A 24,241-nucleotide genomic window follows, 5' to 3' on the forward strand; every position below is an offset into this window, starting at 1 on the left:
TACACCCATTCATTGTCTATACAACACTAAATCCTCTGTAGGGTCGAGGCTATGTTGGAGTCTATAACAACTAGCTTAGGGTGAAGGCAGGGGACACCCTGGACAGGTTACCAGTCTATCACAGGGCTACATATACAGACAAACAATCACACTAACAGTCACACCTACAGACACTTTATTAATATTTAGACAACCAATTTGAAACCCCAGAATTGTCTTCTACTTGGATCAACCCTTGTCACATTTTTTTTTTTTTGGGGGGGGTACAATTTGTCACACTTGCTCAATGAGTTATAAAAGTTTGGTGGAAATAACTTAGATAATAAATAATAAAGCATAATAAAATGTGTTCTATATGTTTTATTTTGTATTATTGTGACATGCAACTACATAAGGTTCCGAATTTGATTTGATATCCAGTATTGCAGATTATGAATCAATGGTTCGATGAGAAATAACAGTGAAAAATTCAGGCTTTTATCTTGAATAGTTCAAACATAGCCTCAAATATCAATGCATGAAAGAATATAACAAGAGGGCAATGCAAAATTAAGTAAAAGTATTTGTTATAGTAGTGAAGTTAATTATAGCATGTGAAATTGTTTCTTCAGTCAAATCAGAGATAGTCAAGCAGAAGACTCCTGATGATTTCAGATTGATTAACCCTTATAAGTAATTTATTTTTGCTTTATTGCATGCAATATCAGGGCTAAATGAAATATTCAGACACAGACTTTGTGTCTGCTTGTTGCTGCACTGTTGAATTTATCATAATTTTCAGCCTACCAATTTAATGTATTTGTTAATTTTCTCTTGTAAAATGAAGTTCTGTTATTCCACACACGAAGGAGGTACAGAACATATAATACTGAACAGCTAAGAAGCTGTAAAAAAGTGAAGATGCTAATGTGATAAAATCGATCCTGACTGTTCTTTAGTTAAGGGGTTTAGTCTGGATTAGTTATATAAAGCAAGCGGACTGGATTGGTGGCCTAAACTGAGCATGCGCAGAGCGCTGCACCTCCCAGCATAATAAACTGAGCCATTTACGAAATTTAAAGTGAACATTGAGTTGTAAGGAAAAAGGAAAGCGTCCTGTGAAGAGTGGAGGTGAGTTGGTGTGTTCCTGACTCGACTGTGTGTGCGTGGTGTGTGTGTTTGAGTGTGTGTATGACTTTCTGGGATTATCTCGGAGCGTTTTGGAATTAGGAGGCAGAAACGAGGACGGCCGCAGCATCTGCTGGAGTGGAAAGAGAGCGCGCAGTAAACGTACCGTGTGGTTAGTACATCCAGTGTTCATGGCCTCATTGGGAGCACAGTCAACACTAGAACTCACTGCTGGTTCGCTGCAGGCGAAGAGCTGCACGCAGTTTTGTAGTGCTTGTCGAGAACAAAATGTTCAACATTCAGCAGCCTGTGCGAACATGGAATTTGTACTGGATTGCATTTCCACATTTCCTAAACGTGCGCTGTACCATCCGCCAGCTGTAGATAAAAACACTTTTCTTTCATCTTTCAGTTATACTGCTGAGAAAGTTTTTTTCACTACTCTTTTTTATTTTTGAATTGTGTCACAGATTATGAGGGCAGACTTCTTGAATTCAGTTACTACTGTATTATTTACTATCGACAAAGAAAAGAGCAAATTTAATACACACTCAAATACACAGACACAGCCCCCCACCCCCACCTCTGACTTTGGTACACTTTGTTCCCTTTCACTTGTTTAGGACAGTGAAACTAATTTTATTGGCCTGTATAGATAAATAAAGACTTGTTTCTGTCCAGACTCTTTTGTTGGACAGTTTGGATTTTTTGCACATGACAGACTGCAAAAAAAATAAATAAAAATAAAACAATCAGCTGCCTGCAGGCACCATGGTCCTATAATTATACTTGAACTTGTTTTTGGCACTTATCCAGGTTGTTTTCACCTGACAAGATACTTGCTTGCGTTGTGTCTTCTCTCAGATGTACACTAACAGTCAAAAGTTTGGACACACCTTCTCATTCAGTGCTTTTTATGTATTTACATTTTTTTCTATATTGTAGATTAATTCTGAAGATTATCACTTTTTTGTTTAGAACGTAATTCCATATGTATTCTTTTATAGTTTTGATGTCTTCAGTATTAACCTACAATGTACAAAGTAGGTAAATAAAACCACTGAATGAAAAGGTGTGTCCAAGCATTTGACTGGTAGTGTACTCACTTTGGATAAAAGCATCTGCTAAATGAAATTGTAGAACTGTAGAAGTGTTAATGAATTAAAGCACACACTGTAGACTACTAACACCTACTTTCTACATGGCTCATGTAGTGGGAACAACATGTACCAAAAGTCATGGGGCTGCTGTGCTGCCGGGGGCAGAGCCATGGGGTGGCCCAGGAGTACTGAATGAAGTGACCCCCCCATCTTCACACACAGTCAGTAGTGAGCCTGTTTGAGGGCTACACACATCCTCTTAAACCTGATTTCAATCCAGTCCAGTTGCTGCTCTTTTTGACAAAGATTTTTAGTGGAACCGCTTCTCTGTGGCTATTTGCATACTAGTCTTGCATAGTCAGAACATACTGCAGCACAGAATTGTCTAGTTGCCCATCATTATCATTCTGCAATAAGGATAAAACACTCTGGCTTGTATTTTTTTCGTTAAACAACAGTCAAATTTGTTTGGAGCCTGGGTTGCTCATTGCCCAGTCCAAATCTTCAGCAAACCCTGGAAGATTCAAGTTGTTGTCAACCAAAATACACAGATTGCACAGAGAGTAGAAATATGCATCTGTTGTTTAAATGTAAATAAATAATCATTTTGTGCATATTTTACGAAGGGCTCATTACTTTAACATGCTAATTATGATTAATTACAGAAAAAATAATGTGTTAAAAAATAACACATTTAATCTCATGTTTCCCAGTTCCCTAATTTCTGACACGTGTAACACTGGTGAACAGTCCAGCCCAGTAGGTGGCGGTAATGAACTTAAAGTCTGTTTGCCAGCCATGATAAAGAGGGAATCAGCGCAGAAACGTCGGACCAACACGGCAGTGCAGTCACAAACTTTTCATTTATTATGAAAACTGTTCAGCAAAAAGTGTGTCTGAAAACATTTTGAATCTGTCCTCGTTTTAGTTCGACAAGTAGTTCAGACGTGATGTGTCGGACCTCGCGCTGTATTTGCATAAATTAAACTGATTTATGCAAATGAGCTCCATCATACATTCGCTACAACATTCCTGGCAAAAAGTGTAGTCATCCCACAATGGACCACTTTTCAAGACTTTAAAAGTGCTTGAGTTTACAAAAAGTCTTAAAGTGTTGAATACCATCAGTATAACTGCACTTTGAGTTTGCACTAATCTGTGAATGTAGTAGACAGATGAAAAATGCAGATGAATATAAATGAAACAAACATTTGTTGTTTTCGTTCACATACCGTATATCTATTCATCGATTCAGTCATCAACCAAAATTTATTTGAATTGAAAAACGTTGCTTATTGTGTTAAATTTTGCTATTTGGCAAAAATGCAATTAATCGTGATTAATTAATTACAACATCTGTAATTAATTACATTTTTAATCACGTCCTACCACTATCTTTAATTAAAGTGTGCATGATTTACATTTAGCTGCAGAATGTCTTGTAATTCTGAACTTTAGTAACTATTCCAGATTTTCTATATCAATTGAGTGTTACAGAAAAAAACCCTCTTCTAGTGAGTGTGAGTGGTCATGGCAGTCTCACCTGAATAAGCAAATGATTAGAGTGAATGACCCTCCCAAAAAAGGATATTTGGCATACAGAGGTTTGCTGAAGAAAAACAAAAACAACGTTAAGTCAGTGTGCCACCCCAGTGTGAAGCTGACCATGTCTATTAAAACTGTGTGGGTCCACCACTCGCTGCCGTCCACATGCTGCATATATCTTATGTCTGTTTGATGGTTACCTGTGCTAGTTTTGTCCCTCTCTGTGTAGCTTGCAAGAAAATTTCAAACTATCCACCCTTGTTTTCTCATAGCTTTGAAATAACATTTTTGGCTAACCAAAAGTTGCATGGACTTGTTCTTTTACAACATTTCATTCCAGGCATTGAAAGAGTCTGGAAGATTCCCAATGTGTAGCTGTTTATGAGAAGAGTTAAACGGTGGATTGTAGGTGTGTCTGTGGTATTCTCTACTCCCTGCCCCAAGGGAGGTCTGGGTCTGCCTTTCTACAGCACAGACAACTGCCAGAGTTGGTGTTTTTTTTTGGTCTAACTCAGAAAAAAAACAGACTGATCTTTTTGCTTAGCTGGTAACTGTGTATGAGGACAGCAGGATAGAATACATAATCAATGTCTGGTTGCAGCACATGTGGCCTGTGTGTTTTTTCCCTGGAATTAATTAACTTATTGTCATCCCTGATGTATGAATTCCAACACTGAACACTGAATGTAACAGTCTAATTGAATATTTCTGTCTCAGAAATAGTTAGATGCCCGTCATGGGAAGAGGTGGGGTGGTGGAAGGTAAAACTTTATTTCTGATGTCTTGTTCAAGTTTACTTGCTCCCAAATGTAAGATACATTTATGCAAGACTACAAAAATGTACAAAACAGCTGCATAGCACAAATACAGTTAAATTATGTGTAAAGTCCAAAAGGTTATGAATAATGTTTTGATGGATTGACACTGCTTCAGGCAGTGATTTGTTACTTTGCACAAACTTTCCAAGAAATCTGTGCAAGGAATACGCACATGAACATCACTGGATCATCAACTAAAGCAATAATGAATCATCTGAACTGTGAGCAGTTTGTTACATTTAAGTCTGAATTTGACTCTGAGAGTATTCAGTAACAGAGAACACTGGGTTAAAAGGGAAACACCCTTGTAATGTTGTTGACAACAACATGCCTCCAGGTTGTTTTGAAATTGCTGGCATACATGTGAAGACTGTCTTCTCAGGAACTGGCCTGACAGGAAGCTCACGCTAAACCATCAAATCTTTATTACTGCACTGATCACCAGATGTCTACAGGAACTAAAGGTTAAGACTAAAAGTTTGCATTTCAGCTTAAACTGAAATATAGTGGAGTTTGCCCTTATGTAATACTTTTCTATAGGAACTCAATGTTTGACTCACAATAATGAACATCAGTCCAATACTCTCACACCAGACTAATAGGTGAAATGATAAATGGTCTGTACTTATGATCTGATGAACGTTAGTTAGTCTGGGCTTGCACTACATGAGTTTTAACAGACTATATAGTTGGGTTGCACTACACGTACCTCAGCCATGTTTACACTACACAATTGGAAAACAGTGGAGCATCACAGACTAGAGGATACTGTGGCAGAGGGAGCATTCAGGGAGCATTGCACCACCGTGAATAATCTCATGGGGAAGCTGATGGAAACAAAATGGAGAGTGTGGAGCAACAACTCACTATATTGCTAAAAATACTTTGCAGTGAAAAAAACAAAAGCAGAAGGTTAAACTGATCTGGATGTCAAAATACGGTCAACACTGTCTTCAGCAAGATCTGAAAATGAGATTTAAACTCTTAGTTGAGACTCAGTATATGTAGCGGGAGCGGGGCCTGTGGCGGAGACGGCCCGGGGGGGCCGCGGCGGCAGCGAGGGCCGCTGCTTGTGGCGGAGACGGCCTGAATATTCGGATCCGTTCGTCTGGTCTTGGGTCTAAATTTTGCCTTTGTTTTGTCTTCAGCTAAACTGAAGAATTCCCAGCATCTTGTCTTGTGTTTATGCAACGAAGTGAAGCGTGATGTCAGAGTCGGCAGCAACCTGGCCATTCGGGTGGTGTTTGCAAACACGAACGGAGGAACCGAGATGAGCCGAAGTGGGCCGAAGGCGAAGGGAAGAGACGAGCTCCGAATATTTTCGACATATGTGTATATGTCATAGACATGCTGATCCGAAAAATGATCCGATCTGTGACTCTTGATCCGAGGACCGATCCGATCCGGGAGTTTAGTGATCCGTTGCACATCTACTCCATGGACTAGTAATAATTTGGCCACATTAAACAATTTTAGATTCAAGCCCGGATTTTGACTTGGCCACTCCAAAAATTAATTTTGTTCTTTTTGAGCCATTCAGATGGACTTGATAGTGTGCTTTGGGTCATTTTCATGCTGCATAACCAATTAATGCTTGAGCTTTAGGCCATGAACTGATGGGTGGATATTCTCTGCTATAGACCAGAATTCATGACTCCATCAATTCTAACAAGTCACCCAGGTACTGTGGGAGCAAAGCAGTCCCAACCATCACACTACCATCACAATGTTTCACTGTTGGTGTCATGCTCTTCTTATGGAATGCAGTCTTAGCTTTACACCAGATGTAATGGACTCATGTCTTCCAAGAAGTTAAATTTTTGATTCATCTGTCCACAGGATGTTGTTCCAAAACTCTTTGGGCTCATCTAGATATATATATATATTTTTGCTAATGGCAGATTAACCTTTATTTTCTTTTGGTCAGTAGTAGTTTGTGTCTTGCAACTCTCCCGTGATGCCATTTTTGCCCAGTGCCTTCCTTATTTACTCCTGGGAGGGTTCATCACCGTTCCATGTTTTCTCACATTTGTGGATAATGTCTCTCACTGTGGTTCTCTGGAGTTCTAGAGCCTCAGCAATGACTTTGTAGCACTTTCAGACTGGTAAATGTGAATGACTTTGTTTCACATCTGTTCTTGAATCTCTTATCTCTTAACGTGGCATCATGTGCTGCTATTTGAGACCCTTGCGCTACTTCACAATGTAAGACAGGTTCTTTCTAAAGGATGTTTAGATTCAACAAGCCTGGCAGTAATCATATGTGAGTGTGGCTGGGGAAACTGAACCCCACTGCCAAATGGATGTATTCATTTGGTAGAACGATAGCTATCACATAGGACAAGGTGGGACAGCTTGTTTCCTTCAGTAAATGAAATCATTATTTAAATAAATGCATTTTGTCATTTCTTGTGTTATCTGTGTCTTATATTAAAGTAGTGATCTAAATCCTTTAATTGGGACAGATATGTAAAAAATAGAAGACATTTTGCAGGGGGCCAATACTTTTTCACAGCACTGTATTTATTGATTTATTGATTGATTGATTTATTGATTGATTGATTGATTGATTGATTGATTGGACACCATACGCTGTTTTTCTGCAACCCTCTTTTGTCTAAGTTCTGAAATGTCGTTTGACATGAGTTCTTTGGTTTTACTGTTTTTTGCAGCTGCCATATAATGAGCTGAAATGACAAATGGTCATGAGTCACTTGTCAAAGAAAGAAGGTTGTAGCTGAGAGGGCTGTAGTTGTTTTAATTGGAAAGCTGAGCAAAGCTCTGAGTTAAGATTGGAATAAGGTATTGCTTACAGGGATGTGTACCTCTCGGCCTTTTGTAAACATACAACTGCCAATGTCTTGGTATTGAGCTTGGTGTGTGGTGTATGCATGTGTAGAAACCATATCTAGGACTTCATGCAAAGGGTTGGGTAGCGTTCAGTTTTGAACTGATACTGAACTCAGCTTAATTACTTTATCAGAACAGAAATGTCATTTCACTAAAATTTCACTAAAAAAAGGAGCGCAGACTTCTCAATTTCAACATTTATTTATTTCACTTTTAATTATGAAATAATAGTGCTTGAAGTGCTTTGCTGCCAATTAGGCTGCTTTCTGGCTTTGTAACCTGGGTGTGACGTATGCCTAAGGCCCTTGTTGTGGAAAGTTAGCGGCTTTGATGTGTGTGTGTGAAAAGTGACCTTACCAGCACATAACCACAGCCACTGTGAAATACATGAGGTGATCAAGTTACTTTTATCAACCGTAAAGTGTCTAGAAAATCTAAGATGTTGGTGTAGCAGTTATCCAAATGTTACGTGGTATTTGCTGCCCTGGAGATGGAAATGCAAATCTAGTTCACCCAATGTTACCATGGTGTCTCTCTCCCAGCAAACAGTACCCTTTGGGGAAAAGTTCATGAAGGTTATTTCATGAAGGCTTGAGGGAATTTTCTCTTAAGGTTACCTGAAAGTTTTGTGAAGGTCAGATTGTGAAAACCTAAGCAACGTTTTAGGAGTGTTCTCTGTGCTTGGGCGATATACTGATAATATGTAAAACAGAATAGAATAAAATAGAATATCTTAATTGCCATTTTGATTTACAGTAAAATTGGTCACTCTTTCAGTGCATGATACATAAAAACAAAGTGCATTGATAGTAGTAGGTTCTCGGGTCCAGACAGTTAGTGTAAGTGTTTGACAGAGTTCAGTTCTCTTATGGCTCTGGGGTAGAACCTGTTTTCAGTCTGTTTGTCTGTGATCTGGTGGACCTGACGTGACCTGTTGGAGTCAAAGAGGTGGAGTCCAATATGGGATTGTAAATAAGAATGCTTGCTGCTCTGCTGAGGAAGCACGAGCTCTTTAAGTCCTTCAAAAAGGCAGTGAGAAGCCGAAGATCTCCTGCGGTATCTGCTGATGATCCTCCAGAGGTTATGTATGTATTAGGTATCTATGTACTGATCACAGACACGTCATAAATAGCAATGAGAAAATAGAATGTTTGAGAGTTTAACTTCAATGCTTCAGATGCAGACCCATGCCCGAAAATGCAGTGTTCAAATGCATGAACAAACCCCAAGGATGCTCCCTCCCTGCATCATAAACAGTCTTTCATATTTGTGTGTGATGGAGCCACTTTGTTACTTCACTCTTTGTTACTCTTTTCATGGCTTCTATGCAGGTCTCCAGAGGCATATGAGTCCTCCACTTTTTGCCCGCCAACGCAGCCTGCAGGGACTGTCGGTTGCCATTGCAAGATAGGCTTTGTGTTCAAAAAACACCGACAGTGCTGTGTCCCTCAACACTTGATGCACTCCCAGCAGGCTGCTCTGAGGTCTGAGGGAATTTATGTCAGGATTTGCATAAATGTGGGCATGGGGTCTTGTCTACAAAATACTTTTCCATTGCATACACTTTAAAAAATGTGATTTAATGTTTGTGTGTTTTTCATCATTGTCTCAGTTTTAGACAAGAAAAGCACTTGGAGAGCACAGTACTCTGCCAAGGCTGCTCAGTCTTTGTATCATTTCTGACGGATGAAATCTTTAATTTAAAATGACTTTTTGCTGAGCACAGGCATGTGTTATGCATGTGCATGTTATGTACGGATACCGAATTGTGTGACCTAAATATGTAGCAGGTGGCGGGAATTGATGGAACTCAGAAACACCCCCAGAATTTAATCAATTATTCCTTGTATTATTTCCGCCGGATAAGTCCTGGTGGATTTTTAGTAGGATCACAATCATGTGATCAGCGTTGACTTCTTGTCATAGTTACAGTGACGCTGTGCCTGCCGCCATCTTGCAATGGGAAGTCCTTAACAAATCCGTGGATCCAGACTATAAGTCACATCACTGCCAGAATCTAATGAGGTGGTCCTTGTGTCATTTCTGACCATCCCTGAATATTTCACCCAAATCCGTTGGTCTGTTTTTGAGTAATGTTGTGCACAGTCGGAAGTATTCACGTACGGTGATCGTTACATAAACTCTGCCGCATTCCTTGGTGAAGTAAATATATAAAGAAAGACCAGCATTTCTCCATCTAATGTTGCTAAAGAATCCATTAATGTGTGATTTTATCCATCTATTATCTGTCTGAACAATAATTATGGTCATGAAGATCTTTTCCTGTGCTTGATCTACTGTACATGATTTTTTAACCAAATCTATTTGTAGTACTTAATTGTATGTTTATTTGAACTTGCCATAGTTGTCATTCTAAATGTTGCCTAGTTGTCATTCTAAATGTTGCCTGGTTTCAGATAATCTTCGTCTTCCTGATATTACTCCTCAGTCACACGTATCTTTATGATGATATTAATGACTGACTAGGGGTGTGAACAATGCTTCTTCTCACTGGTGTATGTCTTGTGTTGTATAGGAATGAAGTTTCCTGTGGATCTCCTGGCTGATGTTTGCCTGGCAGAGCTAGAGCGGTCAGCCCACAACTACATGAACAACCTCCTGTATAGCAATCCTGATTCTCCTGATCATCTGACCATTTCTGCTTCCACCAAGGTAAAACACAGCACAAGCTGGACATCTGTAGTGACCAGTGTGCTGTCTTGCCTGTTTTTGAGGCACCTACAGCCCCCGCCGGCGGGGGCTGTAGGGACTAAGGGGTTAAGCTATCAATAAGGTCACAAGCATCAGAAAGAGCAGTATTGGGGTCTTAGAAAGTGTCTGACACTCACTGCCAGAATTACTGAGACTAAAACTAGAGCATCAACCAGAGCCACTGTTGCCAACTCCTCAGTAAGGAAAGTCGCTGTTGGCTGTCCTAAAAGTCGCTAGAAGTGACACATGACGTCATCCCCTAATTTGCATATTTCCCAGTTTGCATGTAATTGTAATCAACGTTGTAGGAGAGAGGAATAACATTGTGAAAGAGACCAAAAAGTGAATATAAAACACCCAGAATATGTTTTTGTACTAGAGGCTAAATGCTGTGGTTTATTTTAGCATGACAGTGAAGAAACATTTTCGTTTATATGGCTCCGTAAGTCTGGATGGGATCTGTAGTGACTGTGCATGCGCGATTCATCTGTCGTCTGGCCGCGGAGTGATGTGGGTCTCCCCCTCCCCTCACTCGGACTGCTGCGGGGTTACTGGACCGACAGTCTGTGCTTTGGGAGGTGGAGAAGCTCACAGCAGCACCTGCTGCTTGTTGAAAACAGTAACTGCAGAATGAGCCGAGTTTTCCTATCAGTCTCCAAAACGGCAGAAAAAGTCGCTAGATTTGTCGCTAATCGCTTTTGACCAAAAAAAGTCGCGAGGAGCTTTGAAAAGTCGCTAGATTTAGCGAGAAAGTCGCTAAGTTGGCAACACTGACCAGAGCTCAAAAGTAGACAAAGCTGACATTATTGGGAAAATTAGACTATTTTATTGAGTTTGTGGATATACTTATTCGTGGACTAAGAGACTGGTTGGATGACTTACACACGTGGACAAAATTGTTGGTACCCCTCAGTTAAAGAAGGAAAAACCCACAATTCTCACTGAAATCACTTGAAACTCACAAAAGTAACAATAAATAAAAATTTATTGAAAATTAAATAATCAAAAACAGCCATCACTTTTGAATTGTTGATTAACATAATTATTTAAAAAAACAAACTAATGAAACAGGCCTGGACAAAAATGATGGTACCTCTATAAAAGATTGAAAACTATTTGACCAGAGTGACATGATTAACTCAGGTGTGTCATTTAATTGACATCACAGGTGTTTCCAAACTCATAATCAGTCAGTCTGCCTATTTAAAGGGAGACAAGTAGTCACCCTGCTGTTTGGTGAAAAGGTGTGTACCACACTGAACATGGACAACAGAAAGCGAAGGAGAGAATTGTCCCAGGACATCCGAAAAAAAATTATAGACAAACATCTTAAAGGTAAAGGCTATAAGACCATCTCTAAACAGCTTGAAGTTCCTGTGACAACAGTGGCTCATATTATTCAGAAGTTCAAGACCCACGGGACAGTAGCCAACCTCCCTGGACGTGGCCGCAAGAGGAAAATTGATGACAAATTGAAGAGACGGATCGTTCGAATTGTATCCAAAGAGCCCAGAGCAACCTCCAAAGAAATTAAAGGTGAACTCCAAGGCCAAGGTACATCAGTGTCAGATCGCACCATTCGTCGTTGTTTGAGCCAAAGTGGACTTCATGGGAGACGACCAAGGAGGACACCACTGCTGAAAAAAACTCATAAAAAAGCCAGACTGGAATTTGCAAAAATGCATGTTGACAAGCCACAAAGCTTCTGGGAGAATGTCCTTTGGACAGATGAGACCAAACTGGAGCTTTTTGGTAAGGCACATCAACTCTATGTTCATAGACTGAAAAACCAAGCATACGAAGAAAAGAACACTGTCCCTACGGTGAAACATGGAGGAGGCTCAGTAATGTTTTGGGGCTGCTTTGCTGCATCTGGCACAGGGTGTCTTGAAAGTGTGCAAGGTACGATGAAATCTGAAGACTATCAAGGCATTCTGGAGAGAAATGTGCTGCCTAGTGTCAGAAAGCTTGGTCTCAGTCGCAGGTCATGGGTCTTCCAACAGGACAACGATCCAAAACACACAGCCAAAAACACCCAAGAATGGCTGAGAGAAAAGCGTTGGACTATTCTAAAGTGGCCTTCTATGAGCCCAGATCTGAATCCCATTGAACATATGTGGAAGGAGCTGAAACATGCCATTTGGAGAAGACACCCATCAAACCTGAGACAACTGGAGCTGTTTGCTCATGAGGAGTGGGCCAAAATACCTGTTGACAGCTGCAGAACGCTCATTGACAAATACAGAAATCGTTTAATTGCAGTGATTGCCTCAAAAGGTTGTGCAACAAAATATTAAGTTATGGGTACCATCATTTTTGTCCAGCCCTATTTCATTAGTTTGTTTTTTAAAATAATTATGTTAATCAACAATTCAAAAGTGATGGCTGATTTTGATTATTTAATTTTCAATAAATTTTTATTTATTGTTACTTTTGTGAGTTTCAAGTGATTTCAGTGAGAATTGTGGGTTTTTCCTTCTTTAACTGAGGGGTACCAACAATTTTGTCCACGTGTGTACTTACAGCATGCATCTACTGTTTATCTATATAGTAGTTGCTTTTGAAGACCAAGCATGTTTGCAGTGGTGTATTAGCTGGCTTGAAACTATTACGGATCTTCCCACGATCTGTCCTTGTGCATTGTTCCCAGGCTTGATGGCTGACATCTTCCATTTTTAAAAGAATTCTCATGACATGGATCAGGAAAAGTAGAGAGTTTCACTGCTAAAAGAAATGCAGCTGTACCAGTAAAACAGTTCATTGTTAGTCCAATTTCTGTGGTTTGATGGTTACTGTGAGGCCTATTTTGATTTTTTTAAACTGTAACCTTAGAAGTTAAACAGTTTTATTGGAACTGCCACTTTTGTTAAATCAGTTAAGATGTGTTTAGTTATATTTTAAATGTAGTCTGTCTCCTTAATTGACATTTCTGTGGGTTTGTTTCAAATTGACATAGGTGGTTTGAAAACGTGGTATCACAAGGGTTTGTGGCCACTGATTTGTCATAGGCTCCGCAAATTAACCCAACTCGTCCTACAGACTGCACATTTCCTTCACTTTATAGTTGATTGTTCACTGATTAGATAAAATAAGTGTATGTCCACATCGCTTTATGCTCATGGCTCCTAGACACTACTAAAAACCAAAACAATTCCATGTGTATTAGGCTGTATTGGGACCATGGAAAAAGTGCCTACAAAGTGAATTTCGTTCCACTCACGTGGATCTACATGAACTCTGCTTTATAAGATATATCTATAGACTAGGACATTGTGTTCATGGAACACAGTACTCAGTCTAGACACTAGCCTAGCTGAACTACAACTGCTAGAGAATAGAGACAAAATCCCAAAGGGTTTCTCAAAGAATTTGCCTACAATACTGGTGTGGGACAATATTGATTTTGGGGAGGAGACACTGTCTGATGGTGGAACCACTCACCATACAAATGACATTATGCTCCAAAGTTCTGTCACTGCGGCATGGTGGGGGATGGGGGTGGTATGGATGGGTGGCAGGGGGTTGGGGGTTTTAGGGAGATGGGGGTTTGGGGGCTGGGGGGCGGGGGGAGCCGGGTTGTGGGGGGGGTCGTCGTGGGGGAAGTGGGGCTGTGGGCCGGTGGGGCGCCGTGGGGGTCTGCTATGGCCCGTTCTGCTGCGCGGGCCTTGGGGCTCTGGCTGTGTCGGCGGGGGTCGCTCCGGGCTCCTGGGCTGGGTCTCCGCTTGGTGGCTCCTGCGGGGGGGCTGTGTGGACCTCCTTGGGCTGGAGGAGACAGCTCCCTCCTTTTGGTGGAGGTTTTCATGCATGCCAGACCCACCACACCGGCACTTACCAAAACTCAATAGAGTTTGTTCCCCCGGTCGCTGAGTCAGTGGAGGTTGCTGGGTTAGTGTCTGTGGATCTCACTCTGCTTTATCTATCCTTCTTGTGGTCTCCTGACATCTTCATGATCGATCCAGTTGGGATTTTGTCGTATCTGGTGTTTGTGAAGGGTTTTAGATTTGTAACTGGTTTTAAGGTGTAAATTAAAGAGCACAAACAAATAAAATGCACCTTTTCTCTTAGAACACTGTCTATGCCTCACATTTCTGTCTGTCCTGTGTTTGTTTTATGTTTCACTTGGGTGTGCACAGCCCTCAATGGCATAATGTAGGAAACAGCTTGAAATAAACATGATAGGTTAATTTGCCATGAGGACAGGTGATGGTCACAGTCACAAAGAAGAAAAAAATTGCATATGAAGCTTAAGCAATGACACCATGGTTGGTTGGTGTCATTTTTGAGCAGACTTGCAGACAAAAAAACAAAAAAACAAACAAAAAAAGAACTGGACCAGGTAGTATTAGTTTTTGACCAAGCTATATATGCCAAAGCTCAACAAATCCGCTGGAAAAATGACGATTTCATGAAGCGGCTAGTGATTTGACTAGGTGAGTTTCATACATGCATGTCTTTCCTAGGTATTTTAGGAAAAAGGTTTGGTGATGCAGGATTGCAAGATATACTCATTGAGTCAGAAGTTGTTGCCCCAGGATCCATCACTGGGGTGATCACTGGTCATCAGTACAACCGCAGCATGAGGGCACACAAACTTATGTATGAGAGTCTGCAACGTATTTGTATGTGTATTGATCTATATTTTCATATTCAGAGACACTGTCGTATTTGAATAAATGTTTTATACCATACTTGTGAATGACTCTGACCTTTTGTACATTTATTTTTTTGCCTTATTCCATTTTTGCCATCATTCCGATTTAGGAGGGCGTGGTAGCAATTCGGTTGATTTTCAGCCATTTATGGCCATGGTGTGCATTTTTTATTTTATATCTTTCATTACACAGTAGATTGTGATATTTTTAATATATGACACATAAGCTTTTAGCTAAATGTACTATATATTTCATTGTGCTGGGTGTAAATCACTTAAGTTGAAGCGTTTCCTTCAAGAAATTAGCTACATTTCTCACTCTGAATTCACCTATGTGTACACTAAGGCACCAATACTTGTTTCAAATGTTTGGTAGATGTGTTTATGACATTTGATAAAGATTTTGTGTTGCCAGAATTAACATAGCACTTAAAACAAGCAAAAACAGCAGCACCAGATTTTCGTTTTTTGGGTATTCTCATAAAGATACATTTCTGGCTGGTGACAAAGTTCGGACAAATGTTCTGAGTAGAACTTTTAACCCAGAGTCGAGAAGGGTATTGCCTATGAAAAAATGCACTGAATACATAGATCCAGCGTAGTGGAGCGAAATTCACTTTCTAGGCACTTTTTCCATGGTCCCAATACAGCCTAAACGCAGGTTGTGTAAGTTTCCCAGCGTTTCCGTGTAAAGTCCTGCACGTCTTCGCCCTGGACATCTGTGAGATGCATATAGCATCGTTTTGATCCTTTTTTAGTAACTTTTGAAGGCGGTTTCCTTGTCTTTCTTTTCTTTTCATCATCTTTGCTCGTATCTGTGCTAGATACAGTGGACGCCATGTTGTTTTGATCTGAAACCACATCAACAGGACTCGGCTCCTAATGGTCCACGTGACCAAAAACCGCTGCACGCACTGCAAATCCTAGTCCGCCCGTGTAAATATCACTAGGCCACAGTAAGAAAAAAACCGACACAAAAACGCTAATTAATAAAAAAATGACTGGAAACGGTGAGTGGAAACTTTTTTGGGGTACTAATTAGCAATAGATATATCTTATAAAGCAGAGTTCATGTAGAGCCAAGTGAGTGGAACGAAATTCACTTTCTAGGCACTTTTTCCATGGTCCCAATACAGCCTAATACACATGGAATTGGTTTTTGTTTTTAGTAGTGTCTAGGAGCCATGAGCATAAAGTGATGTGGACATACACCTATTTTATCTAATCAGTGAGTTCATGTAGATCCACTTGAGTGGAACGAACCAACACTATCTCATTCAGCCAATACAGCCTATATCTGTAGTGGGACTCCTGCTGCTCTGACCTTGCAACATGCACAAATGCAGTTTTATTCTCCATCTCTTGAGTGTTTGATGTAGTAGGAACATACTTACAAGCTCATAGAAAGACAACTAAAAATATAAAGCAAAACCACAGAGCAGTTTAGACATTTTTCTGTTGAGACAGCGGTTCTAAAAGGGATGTCACAATAACAAAAATTTAGCAGATGCCATTGAATTTCCATGACTCTTGATACCAAATTCGACACAGAAGTAATAGTTTACTTAATAACAAACATGCCAAATACCTGTCACAAAACTAACACAAAACTTTAGATTTTGACAGACTGTGAACAGTAATAACACACCCAGCTCAAATGATCAAGTATAACTAGAGGAATTGCTACAACTAAATCAGGACCTTTGGGGGAAATGGAGTCTATTTACATTTTGAAAGGCCTCACTTTACCAAGCAGGAACCAACATGGTGGAAAAGGAAGCCAACATGGACATACCAAAAACTACAGTTCACTTATCTTAATATACAGTCAACAGTTCTAACAAAGGAATGTAGTATGTCATAAGAACAACTTGATCCACACTCCAATTCAGCAGGTGCAACTGTTGCAATTCACAAATAGCAATGGTAATATTTCAGGATATGTACAGTTTAGTAACATGTTTTTAGAAACCACTGACATTTGCTCACTTTGAATCCTTTGTTCTGGATGTCTGACATCGAGTTCCTTTGATTCCAAATGCTTGAGTTTTGCATTCTGCCTTTGTTCGTCTACAACTTGTTCCATATAATTTGACTCAAACACTAAATGTGTCCTTCATGGGCTTTTTTTTCAAGTTGCAGACAACATGTTGCTGCACTTGTACTATTGTCTATTATCTGCTATCTCTGGAACCTTTGACATCCATGTTACTTTCAGGTGTAGAGAAAAACAAATGCCGTAACATTTTCACAATTTTGGCATTGGTTTGGTACTGAAGTATCAGTTCTTGAGAAATCCCCTTTTCAGCAAAAGAGTTTCTGTTCTATTTCAGTCTTGATGTATCATTGAAACTATACATTTAATGTGGTGTAGAGGAGAGAATTATGGTTTTGTGTACTGATTTATCTGTGTGTCTTTAGGTCATCATTGACATTTCCAGCGTAGGCTTCGTCCCTCTGTATGGATCCGATGATACATGGAAGATCCTGGCCCTCTTTTCACCCAGTGACCCATTCATTGCAGTGGGTCTGTACCTCTTAGACCGCTGGTGGGCAGTTGAAGATATTCTCAAGACAGCAGATCCTGCTAGAGATGGAGTTTTGAAGGTATGATAAGATGTTTAACTACATTATAAATCCTGAACACAGAGTCAGAAACACCTGACCGTATAGTATAATACAGTACAGCAGCATAAACAGAACTTTGGCAGTTGGCACCGATACCATTGAAATTTCAAGGACAAATGAATAAATGAAAAAATTAAATGATTGTAGTCCAGCATCATTTTTTAAATTTAAAAATAACTGCTGCAAATGCACTGTGGTAACACACGCACACAGACATTATATTTTGACAAACTAAAATCTACTAACAATATGAGCAGCACATTACAGTACCTTTAGCAAACATTATGTGCAAACAATGGCATCTTGTACAAAAGTTGCTATGATGCAGATTGCAAATAAAAATATTAATCTTTCATAATATGGATATTTTTCAATGTGTTAATTTAAAATTCGCTGAAATCCACTGACTTTGTTTCCTTTGACATGAAGATATATTGGAGGTGTTCTTGTTTGGTTTTCAAAAACATGTTCTTGATCGTCTCACTTAATCGCAAATATCCTCATACACAAATCTTGGAGTTTCAGCTGACCTATTACTGTACCTTTTGGTGCCATTCCACATGTTTTCATGGTGACACATCGTCCTCTCAACTGTGGTAACGTAGAAAGAGAACATTTGACATGTTCTCAGAATTTTGGTATCACCTTGATACCAAGTATGGGTTCTTGTGATATTCCTTGTCTCAGTGTAGACACACTTCAGGCAGATGCTGTTAGGACAAACCACTGACTGTGTTGCGCCCTTCACCTCTGACACCACATAGTGGCAGGTTCCATTCCCTTGCCACTTCCCTTCCTCCTCTCTCAGGTGGGCATGAGCGTGGTGAGTGGCAATGCGGGCAGGTGCTGCCAATTCCAATCACCTCAGGAGACATGTGAGCAGGTGGGAGTGATCTCATCAACCATCTTCTTCTCCATAAAGCCAGCCTCAGATCACGACTCTACATTGGCCCGTCGAACAGCCTCGTTTCAGTCTCCCCACCAGCTCGTTGACTCTCGCCAGGCTTCACCTCCTGGACCGCTCCTTCCCTTTCATGCCAAGGTCCATCACATGCAGTACCTCCCTCTCCGCTATCAGCCCCATCCTACCCAGCTCCCTTCCCCATCTGTTCTCAGCTAAGTTCCCACTCGTTTTCTGAGCCAACTGCGGTCTAGTGTTAATCTTGTTTTGAGAGTAGTTTGGGTTTTTTTTTACAGCCGTTTTGTCGGCAGTAGTGTATTTGTTATTTGCATTGCTTCACAACGATTTTCCTGGCTTGGTGTTACTGAGGCTGGGTTAGTTAATTAATTTTGTCCTGTTCTTGACTAGACAATGGTTTGTAGTATCCCGCCAGTGCCACAGGAGGCTCAGTTAGCTTTGTACAATTTACCTCTGCAGTATATTCAGCTCTGTTTCCTGTTCTTTGATACTTGGAAAATAAAATCTATATTTCTTACACCACGCCTGTCTGCTCTGTCCCTGTTGCTCTGCACCTGAGTCCCTGATCTTGGCCTTGCAACAGACTGTAAATAAAGATGGGTGTCATGACAGCTCATGTCAAAACCACTTGTTCACTATTGCACATACCAACATTGACTGCGCTATCACTGCTCATTTCTGAAATATTTCAAATTTTATTGGTACAATTGGAGGGAGACTGATGTGCATTCCTTCTTTACATGCAGTCTATGGAATACGGTTATGTTGAGGATAACATTTCTATGTTTTCTGTGTGTGTGTTCCTTAGGTGGAGACAGTTGGGGACAGAATAGTTTTATACATCCTTAATCGTGTCATCTATAGAGGCAAGGAGATAACCTCTGACGAGCTTCCCTTCCTCTGTCATGGAGAAAAAGATTATGCAAAAATTGTCTGGAATAATGGAGAGGCAGTTGGCTTCTATTCAGTCAAACCCTCAGGTAATGCACATTTATCTACATAGATGTACGTATAGTTCCTTAGCTGTTCATCTGCTTTCATTGTGTGTCTGTTACGAAGAACATTTTAGAGAACTTTCTCTAAAAATTTAAAATTTGTAGTTTTAATTTTTATGTCTGTGCAAGACTTGAGCCCTGTACTATGAAAAGAATTTGTTGTTACGTTTAATCCTGGGTTTTCCCATCTAACCTATTTGTACTGTCTGTGGTCTTATAGGAAAAAACACCGTTTTCAAAAACCTCTTAATCAAATCTCATTAGAGACCCTCTCTCAATCCATGCACTAAACTCCAAGAGATCTATGGTACAAATGGCGTTGCCATTTTCCAAGATAATTGATTGTTCACTATGTGGTGCTTTTACACATCTTTTATCTTGAACATAACCTATGTTTGAAGTGTGTAGCATAGCTTAACATCGTGATGTACCACAGTAAGAAGTGGACCATCATCGTACTCTCAAAAAGCCAGAGTTAAATCTGGAGTTTCCTCCCTAACCCCAGATCCTGCTTCATAGTACAGGCCTCAGGTTTCGTTTGCATGCAAAGCTTTGGGTTCATTCCTTTCTGACTTTGTCTTCATGTGTGTGCTCTCTTTTTTTCTCTTTCAGGGACCATATGTAATTCTTTCTCAGTCAGAACCTACCAGCTCTCTGTGATGGACTCCATATTTATTAGAAAATGTCAACGTCGTAAAGGCTTTGGTCTTCAGATGCTGGTGGACTTTGTGCTAAGTTTTAAAGAGGAGTCTTTGGGGTTGAGGTACCCCCTTACAAAATCAATGTATAAAGGTACACAAGTCCACACTGCATTGGGTACACCTTATTGACACTTGCTCTATACTTCTACATTCCCCACTGATTAAATCAAAAGCTTTAAGCTCATGTAAGTTCCCCACTCTCCTCTTTGTTTTAGTGTGTGAGAAGTACCTGTGCCAGTACCCAGGAGATGCAGATCTGCTGTGGGAGGTGGAGAGCATTGGTGGGCCCAAACAGAGGACCAACATTGCCAGGAAGATCATGGCCATAGATATTAGTGGTAAGAAAGAATAACAACTGCATTGTAGTGTGACACACTAAATTTGCTGAGACAGTGTAATTTAAAAAGATTTATAGATTGCATTTTTAACTAGAAAAGCATTCGGAGAGTGCATACCTCCGCCAGGCCATCTGTCTGTCTGTCTGTTAACAGCATAACTCAAAAAGTCATGGACGGATTTTCACCAAATTTTTACAGGATGTCCGGAAGAGCAAAAGTAACAATTGATTACGGTAGATTTTGGAGGTGATCTGGATCACTCAGTGGTACAGAGTCCTTCAAAAAAATCCTGGATCCAGATGGTGATCCAGATCACCTCCAAAATCTAATCGATTGTTACTTTTGCTCTTCCGGACATCCTGTAAAAATTTGGTGAAAATCCGTCCATGACTTTTTGAGTTATGCTGTTAACAGACAAACAGACAAACTCCGGTGATTACATAACCTCCTGGCGGAGGTAATCATATTAAATTATCAAATGTGCTCATGGTGTAGATTAAGCAGTGTAAAAAGACTGAACGATCTTTGTAAGTGTGTACTTCTGTAAACATTCTGACTTTGCCTGTTTCTCTCCAGTGTCCAAGAATCTCTCTTTCTCAGAGGAAACACTTTTGACTGCTGATGTGGCTGAAAAGGTGTTGAAAGAGACAACTGCTGTGGAACACACAGTTGAAATTATGGTACAAGTAACTATTTCTTCCAGACTGAGAAACATTTAATAATGAAACACATAATTTCTACATGGAAATAATAATCCCTGTGATTCTCATTTGTAGGAGGAAGTGACTGTATTTAGAGCTACCAAAGGTTAGGACACTGTCATGTTGTTTCCACATTGTAAACTTCCCCTATAGATTAGATATTAATTTATGGATCATTTAGCATAATAATAAGTGTTCTGACAATTTTCATTTCAGAGTTCGATAATGTGCCTGTTGTAAACCAGCGTAGGAGCAGTCGTACAAAACAAAGGAAAACTGGAGAAAAGATGACAGAGGACAAGTCAGAAAAAGTTATCAGGTCTGTATCAGAGACGTTATCAGGTCCCATCCCTCCCCCTTGCCCTCCTCTGTCCCTCTCAACCCGCCCGGCCAGCAGGCAGAGCCGGGTTCTGCTCGAGGTTTCTTCCCTGTTAAAAGGGTGTTTTCCTTGCCACTGTCGCCTTTGGGCTTGCTCTGGGGGTCAGGCATATGGGTTCCGTAAAGCGTCTTGAGACGATTTGACTGTAATTGACACTATATAAATAAAATTGAATTGAATTGAATTGTATAAATTGAACTGTCACTCCTAGCTAGACTAGAAAGTAGTATCTATAGTATAATAATAGGTAGATAGACCATTCTGCTCTGGGTTCCTCCATCATTAAATGTAGCAAATGAAGGCCGGTGTTCTTTTTCTATTGTAGTTATAAAAACAAAATGCTGAATACAAGAAAGGCCGTCTGCACCTGAATATTTACCATTATGAGCATTTAGATTTTTAGGTGAGTTTGTGTGTCCAAATTCACATCCTTTCTTCCCAGTTGAATTTCCCTTCGAGTATTTATTGCAGCAAGGTGGGACACATATCAAATTCAACTTTTCCTGAATTACTCATAAACCTGTCATAGCATGTTTATTTCCGTGTAAAACAATCATTGCATCTGAATGTCACATGATACAAAAGAAGAAAGAATACATGGAGGTTTGTTGCTAAATGATGGTTCTTTCACTTGTATTTACCAAAGTAACAAGGCTATATCTTCACGATTTTTTTTCACAGTTTTCCGCAGTCCTGTTTCTCAGTTGGATGAGTCACAAATTTACTTTGTTTTCATTACATGGACCTACAGTATGTTAAAAAAACAAACAAACAAACAGATGAACCTACCCTTTTAAATTAACTAGCTGTGTGCCAAAGAATAATCCTGGTTTGAAGTTATATTTCATTTTGTATAAAAAAAAACATACAATAAGCTAATTGATTTACTTTTCATTGCAATAATTCAAAAGTTAATTGAAAACTCAAGCACAGATTTCCTGTGTGCAAGAAGGCAGATGTGATCCTAGGCTCTTAGAGGGTCCAAGGTCAAGGGGCCACTCTGGGGCCCCTAGGGTGGAGCAGATATTGGTCCTGTTTTCCACCTCTGTAAGTAGGCCACTGTATGTGACCCTAACAGTAAATAATTTAATGGTATTTATTTCTCTTAAGCATCAAGCAACTATTTTAAAAGAAGATAAGCTTAAAAGTAAAGTTAACACCATGTTCCAGAAATAAAGGCAGAGGGTTCATGGAGCCAACAGCAAACATATTCATAATCATAGACAGCTATTGTTTGATGTTTTTGATTGCAGTTAATTTATAAATGATGGCAGTAATGTCTTTTTGTGTATTTCATTAAGGGCTAACAGCCATTCATAACTGGCAACTTTTTTTGGGCAATTGTGCTGCTTTCTTCTTTTGTGAAGTTTAAAAAGTACAAAATTCTGATACTTGCCTGAAATTAACAAATGGTATTTACCATCTTTTAGAATCGAGGAAATTGAGGCAGAAACCCCCAGAAAGGAGAGCGTTTCTGTCCAAAGAAAGACAGAACTGCATGATTCGGAGGAACTGGAGCAAACTGAGGTGTGTCTATATACAAATTCATGTTTACATGTTTGTCTCTATGACCAGTACAGAAAATTTGTGATTAATTTGTTTATTTTAGGTTTTGTTGAGTGTCTTTAAAGAAAAAGCAGAAGATGTAGTGGATACTGTACCTGAAGGAGGACCAACTATGGGATCAAACAAACCAGCTACTGTCCTGACCTCTGAAGACCTAGCAGAAGATCATGTTACATCAGCAACTATGACTGAAGAGCAACACATAGAAGAGGATGCCACACAAGATCTGAACAATAAGTTCCATGACTCTCAGATAACAGTGGAGAATGTGGCATCAGAAACTCAGGAAGCAGAGGTGTGTGAGAAGGAGGAAGAAGCAGACATTCCATTTGGAGAAGATGCTGAGGAGAATATTCTGTCCGTTGAGTTAGACGAGAAAATGAGTCGGAAAGATGAAGAAACACCAGCAAATAACGAGCAGGTACAAAGTGGCTATGAAGACGAAACGCCAGTTATTGAAAGAAGAGTTCTGAGAAGTGGTAAAAAGACAGTAAGAGCCACAACCAGAATCAAGACCACAAAAGACAAGATGATGAGCAAGAAGAGGAAGCAGATGGAGTGAAAAGCAAAGAAGATAAACCAGTAGAAGATAGACTTGTGAGAGAGGGAAGAAGGTCTGCTGCCACAGCTAGACAACAGTCAAAACAGGCACAGGAAGAGACGGAAGAGACCACTGTAACTGAAGAGATACAAGTTGACGAAACCAAAGCAGTGCTGGAAGAAGCCAAAGAAATAAAAGAAAGCAGAGACAGAAAAATAAAGACAACAATGAGGAAGAAGCTGCAGTCCAGAAAAATGAAAATCCAGAGCCAGATGTTGAGATTGAACCAGTGGAAGCTGTGGAAGGGATTTCCCTCAGCAGAGAGCAAGACACAGTGGAAGAGGAACAGTCTACTGCTTCAGTAACATGTGCAGATGGAGAGGAAGTGGCTTCCATTCAGGAATGTGCTGAAGAGACACCTGATGAGGAAAAGGTTCCTAGTTACAAAGACGCATTGGATGATGAAACAACAATAGTGCATCAAACAGCAGATGAGGCAGAGGAGGAAAGCACTGCAGCTAAAGAGATACATATCGCAGAAACCAAAGACAGCATTACTGAAGAAATAGAGGAAAAGGATGGTGAGGATGACGCATCTCAGAAAGACGACACTGAAGACACACTGAATACAAATGTGGAAGAAGTTAGTGATGAGACCGATGCACCGGTTGTTGAATCACAAATTCTTAG

At 40.0% G+C, this 24,241-nt stretch overlaps 1 protein-coding gene across 2 annotated transcripts; it reads left to right on the forward strand.

Annotated features, from left to right (window-relative positions):
• Positions 1-971: 971 nt before the first annotated feature.
• fam169aa (family with sequence similarity 169 member Aa) lies at positions 972-23,718 on the forward strand. Of its 2 annotated transcripts, none has more exons than XM_022219321.2 (11): positions 972-1,110; positions 9,957-10,093; positions 17,205-17,390; positions 19,139-19,310; positions 19,938-20,117; positions 20,242-20,364; positions 20,941-21,044; positions 21,141-21,171; positions 21,282-21,384; positions 22,875-22,971; positions 23,054-23,718. In XM_022219321.2, exons 2-11 carry the CDS (start codon positions 9,959-9,961, stop codon positions 23,570-23,572), a joined length of 1,650 nt encoding a protein of 549 aa, XP_022075013.2. In that variant the 5' UTR covers positions 972-1,110; positions 9,957-9,958; the 3' UTR covers positions 23,573-23,718. The 2 variants fall into 2 exon arrangements, with proteins under 2 accessions (XP_022075013.2, XP_051806660.1); XM_051950700.1 differs by lacking the exon at positions 972-1,110 and adding an exon at positions 1,129-1,279.
• The last annotated feature ends 523 nt before the right edge of the window (positions 23,719-24,241 follow it).

The sequence above is a fragment of the Acanthochromis polyacanthus genome, chromosome 7, assembly GCF_021347895.1.
Source record: "Acanthochromis polyacanthus isolate Apoly-LR-REF ecotype Palm Island chromosome 7, KAUST_Apoly_ChrSc, whole genome shotgun sequence".
NCBI classification, from domain to species: Eukaryota; Metazoa; Chordata; class Actinopteri; family Pomacentridae; genus Acanthochromis; species Acanthochromis polyacanthus.

Coding starts and splice junctions, on each gene's coding strand:
- fam169aa (XM_022219321.2), top strand. CDS start 9,959: ATGAAGTTTCCTGTGGATCTCCTGGCTGATGTTTGCCTGGCAGAGCTA. Junction 10,094..17,204: donor CCATTTCTGCTTCCACCAAG/GTAAAACACAGC, acceptor GTGTGTCTTTAG/GTCATCATTGACATTTCCAG. Junction 17,391..19,138: donor CTAGAGATGGAGTTTTGAAG/GTATGATAAGAT, acceptor TGTGTTCCTTAG/GTGGAGACAGTTGGGGACAG.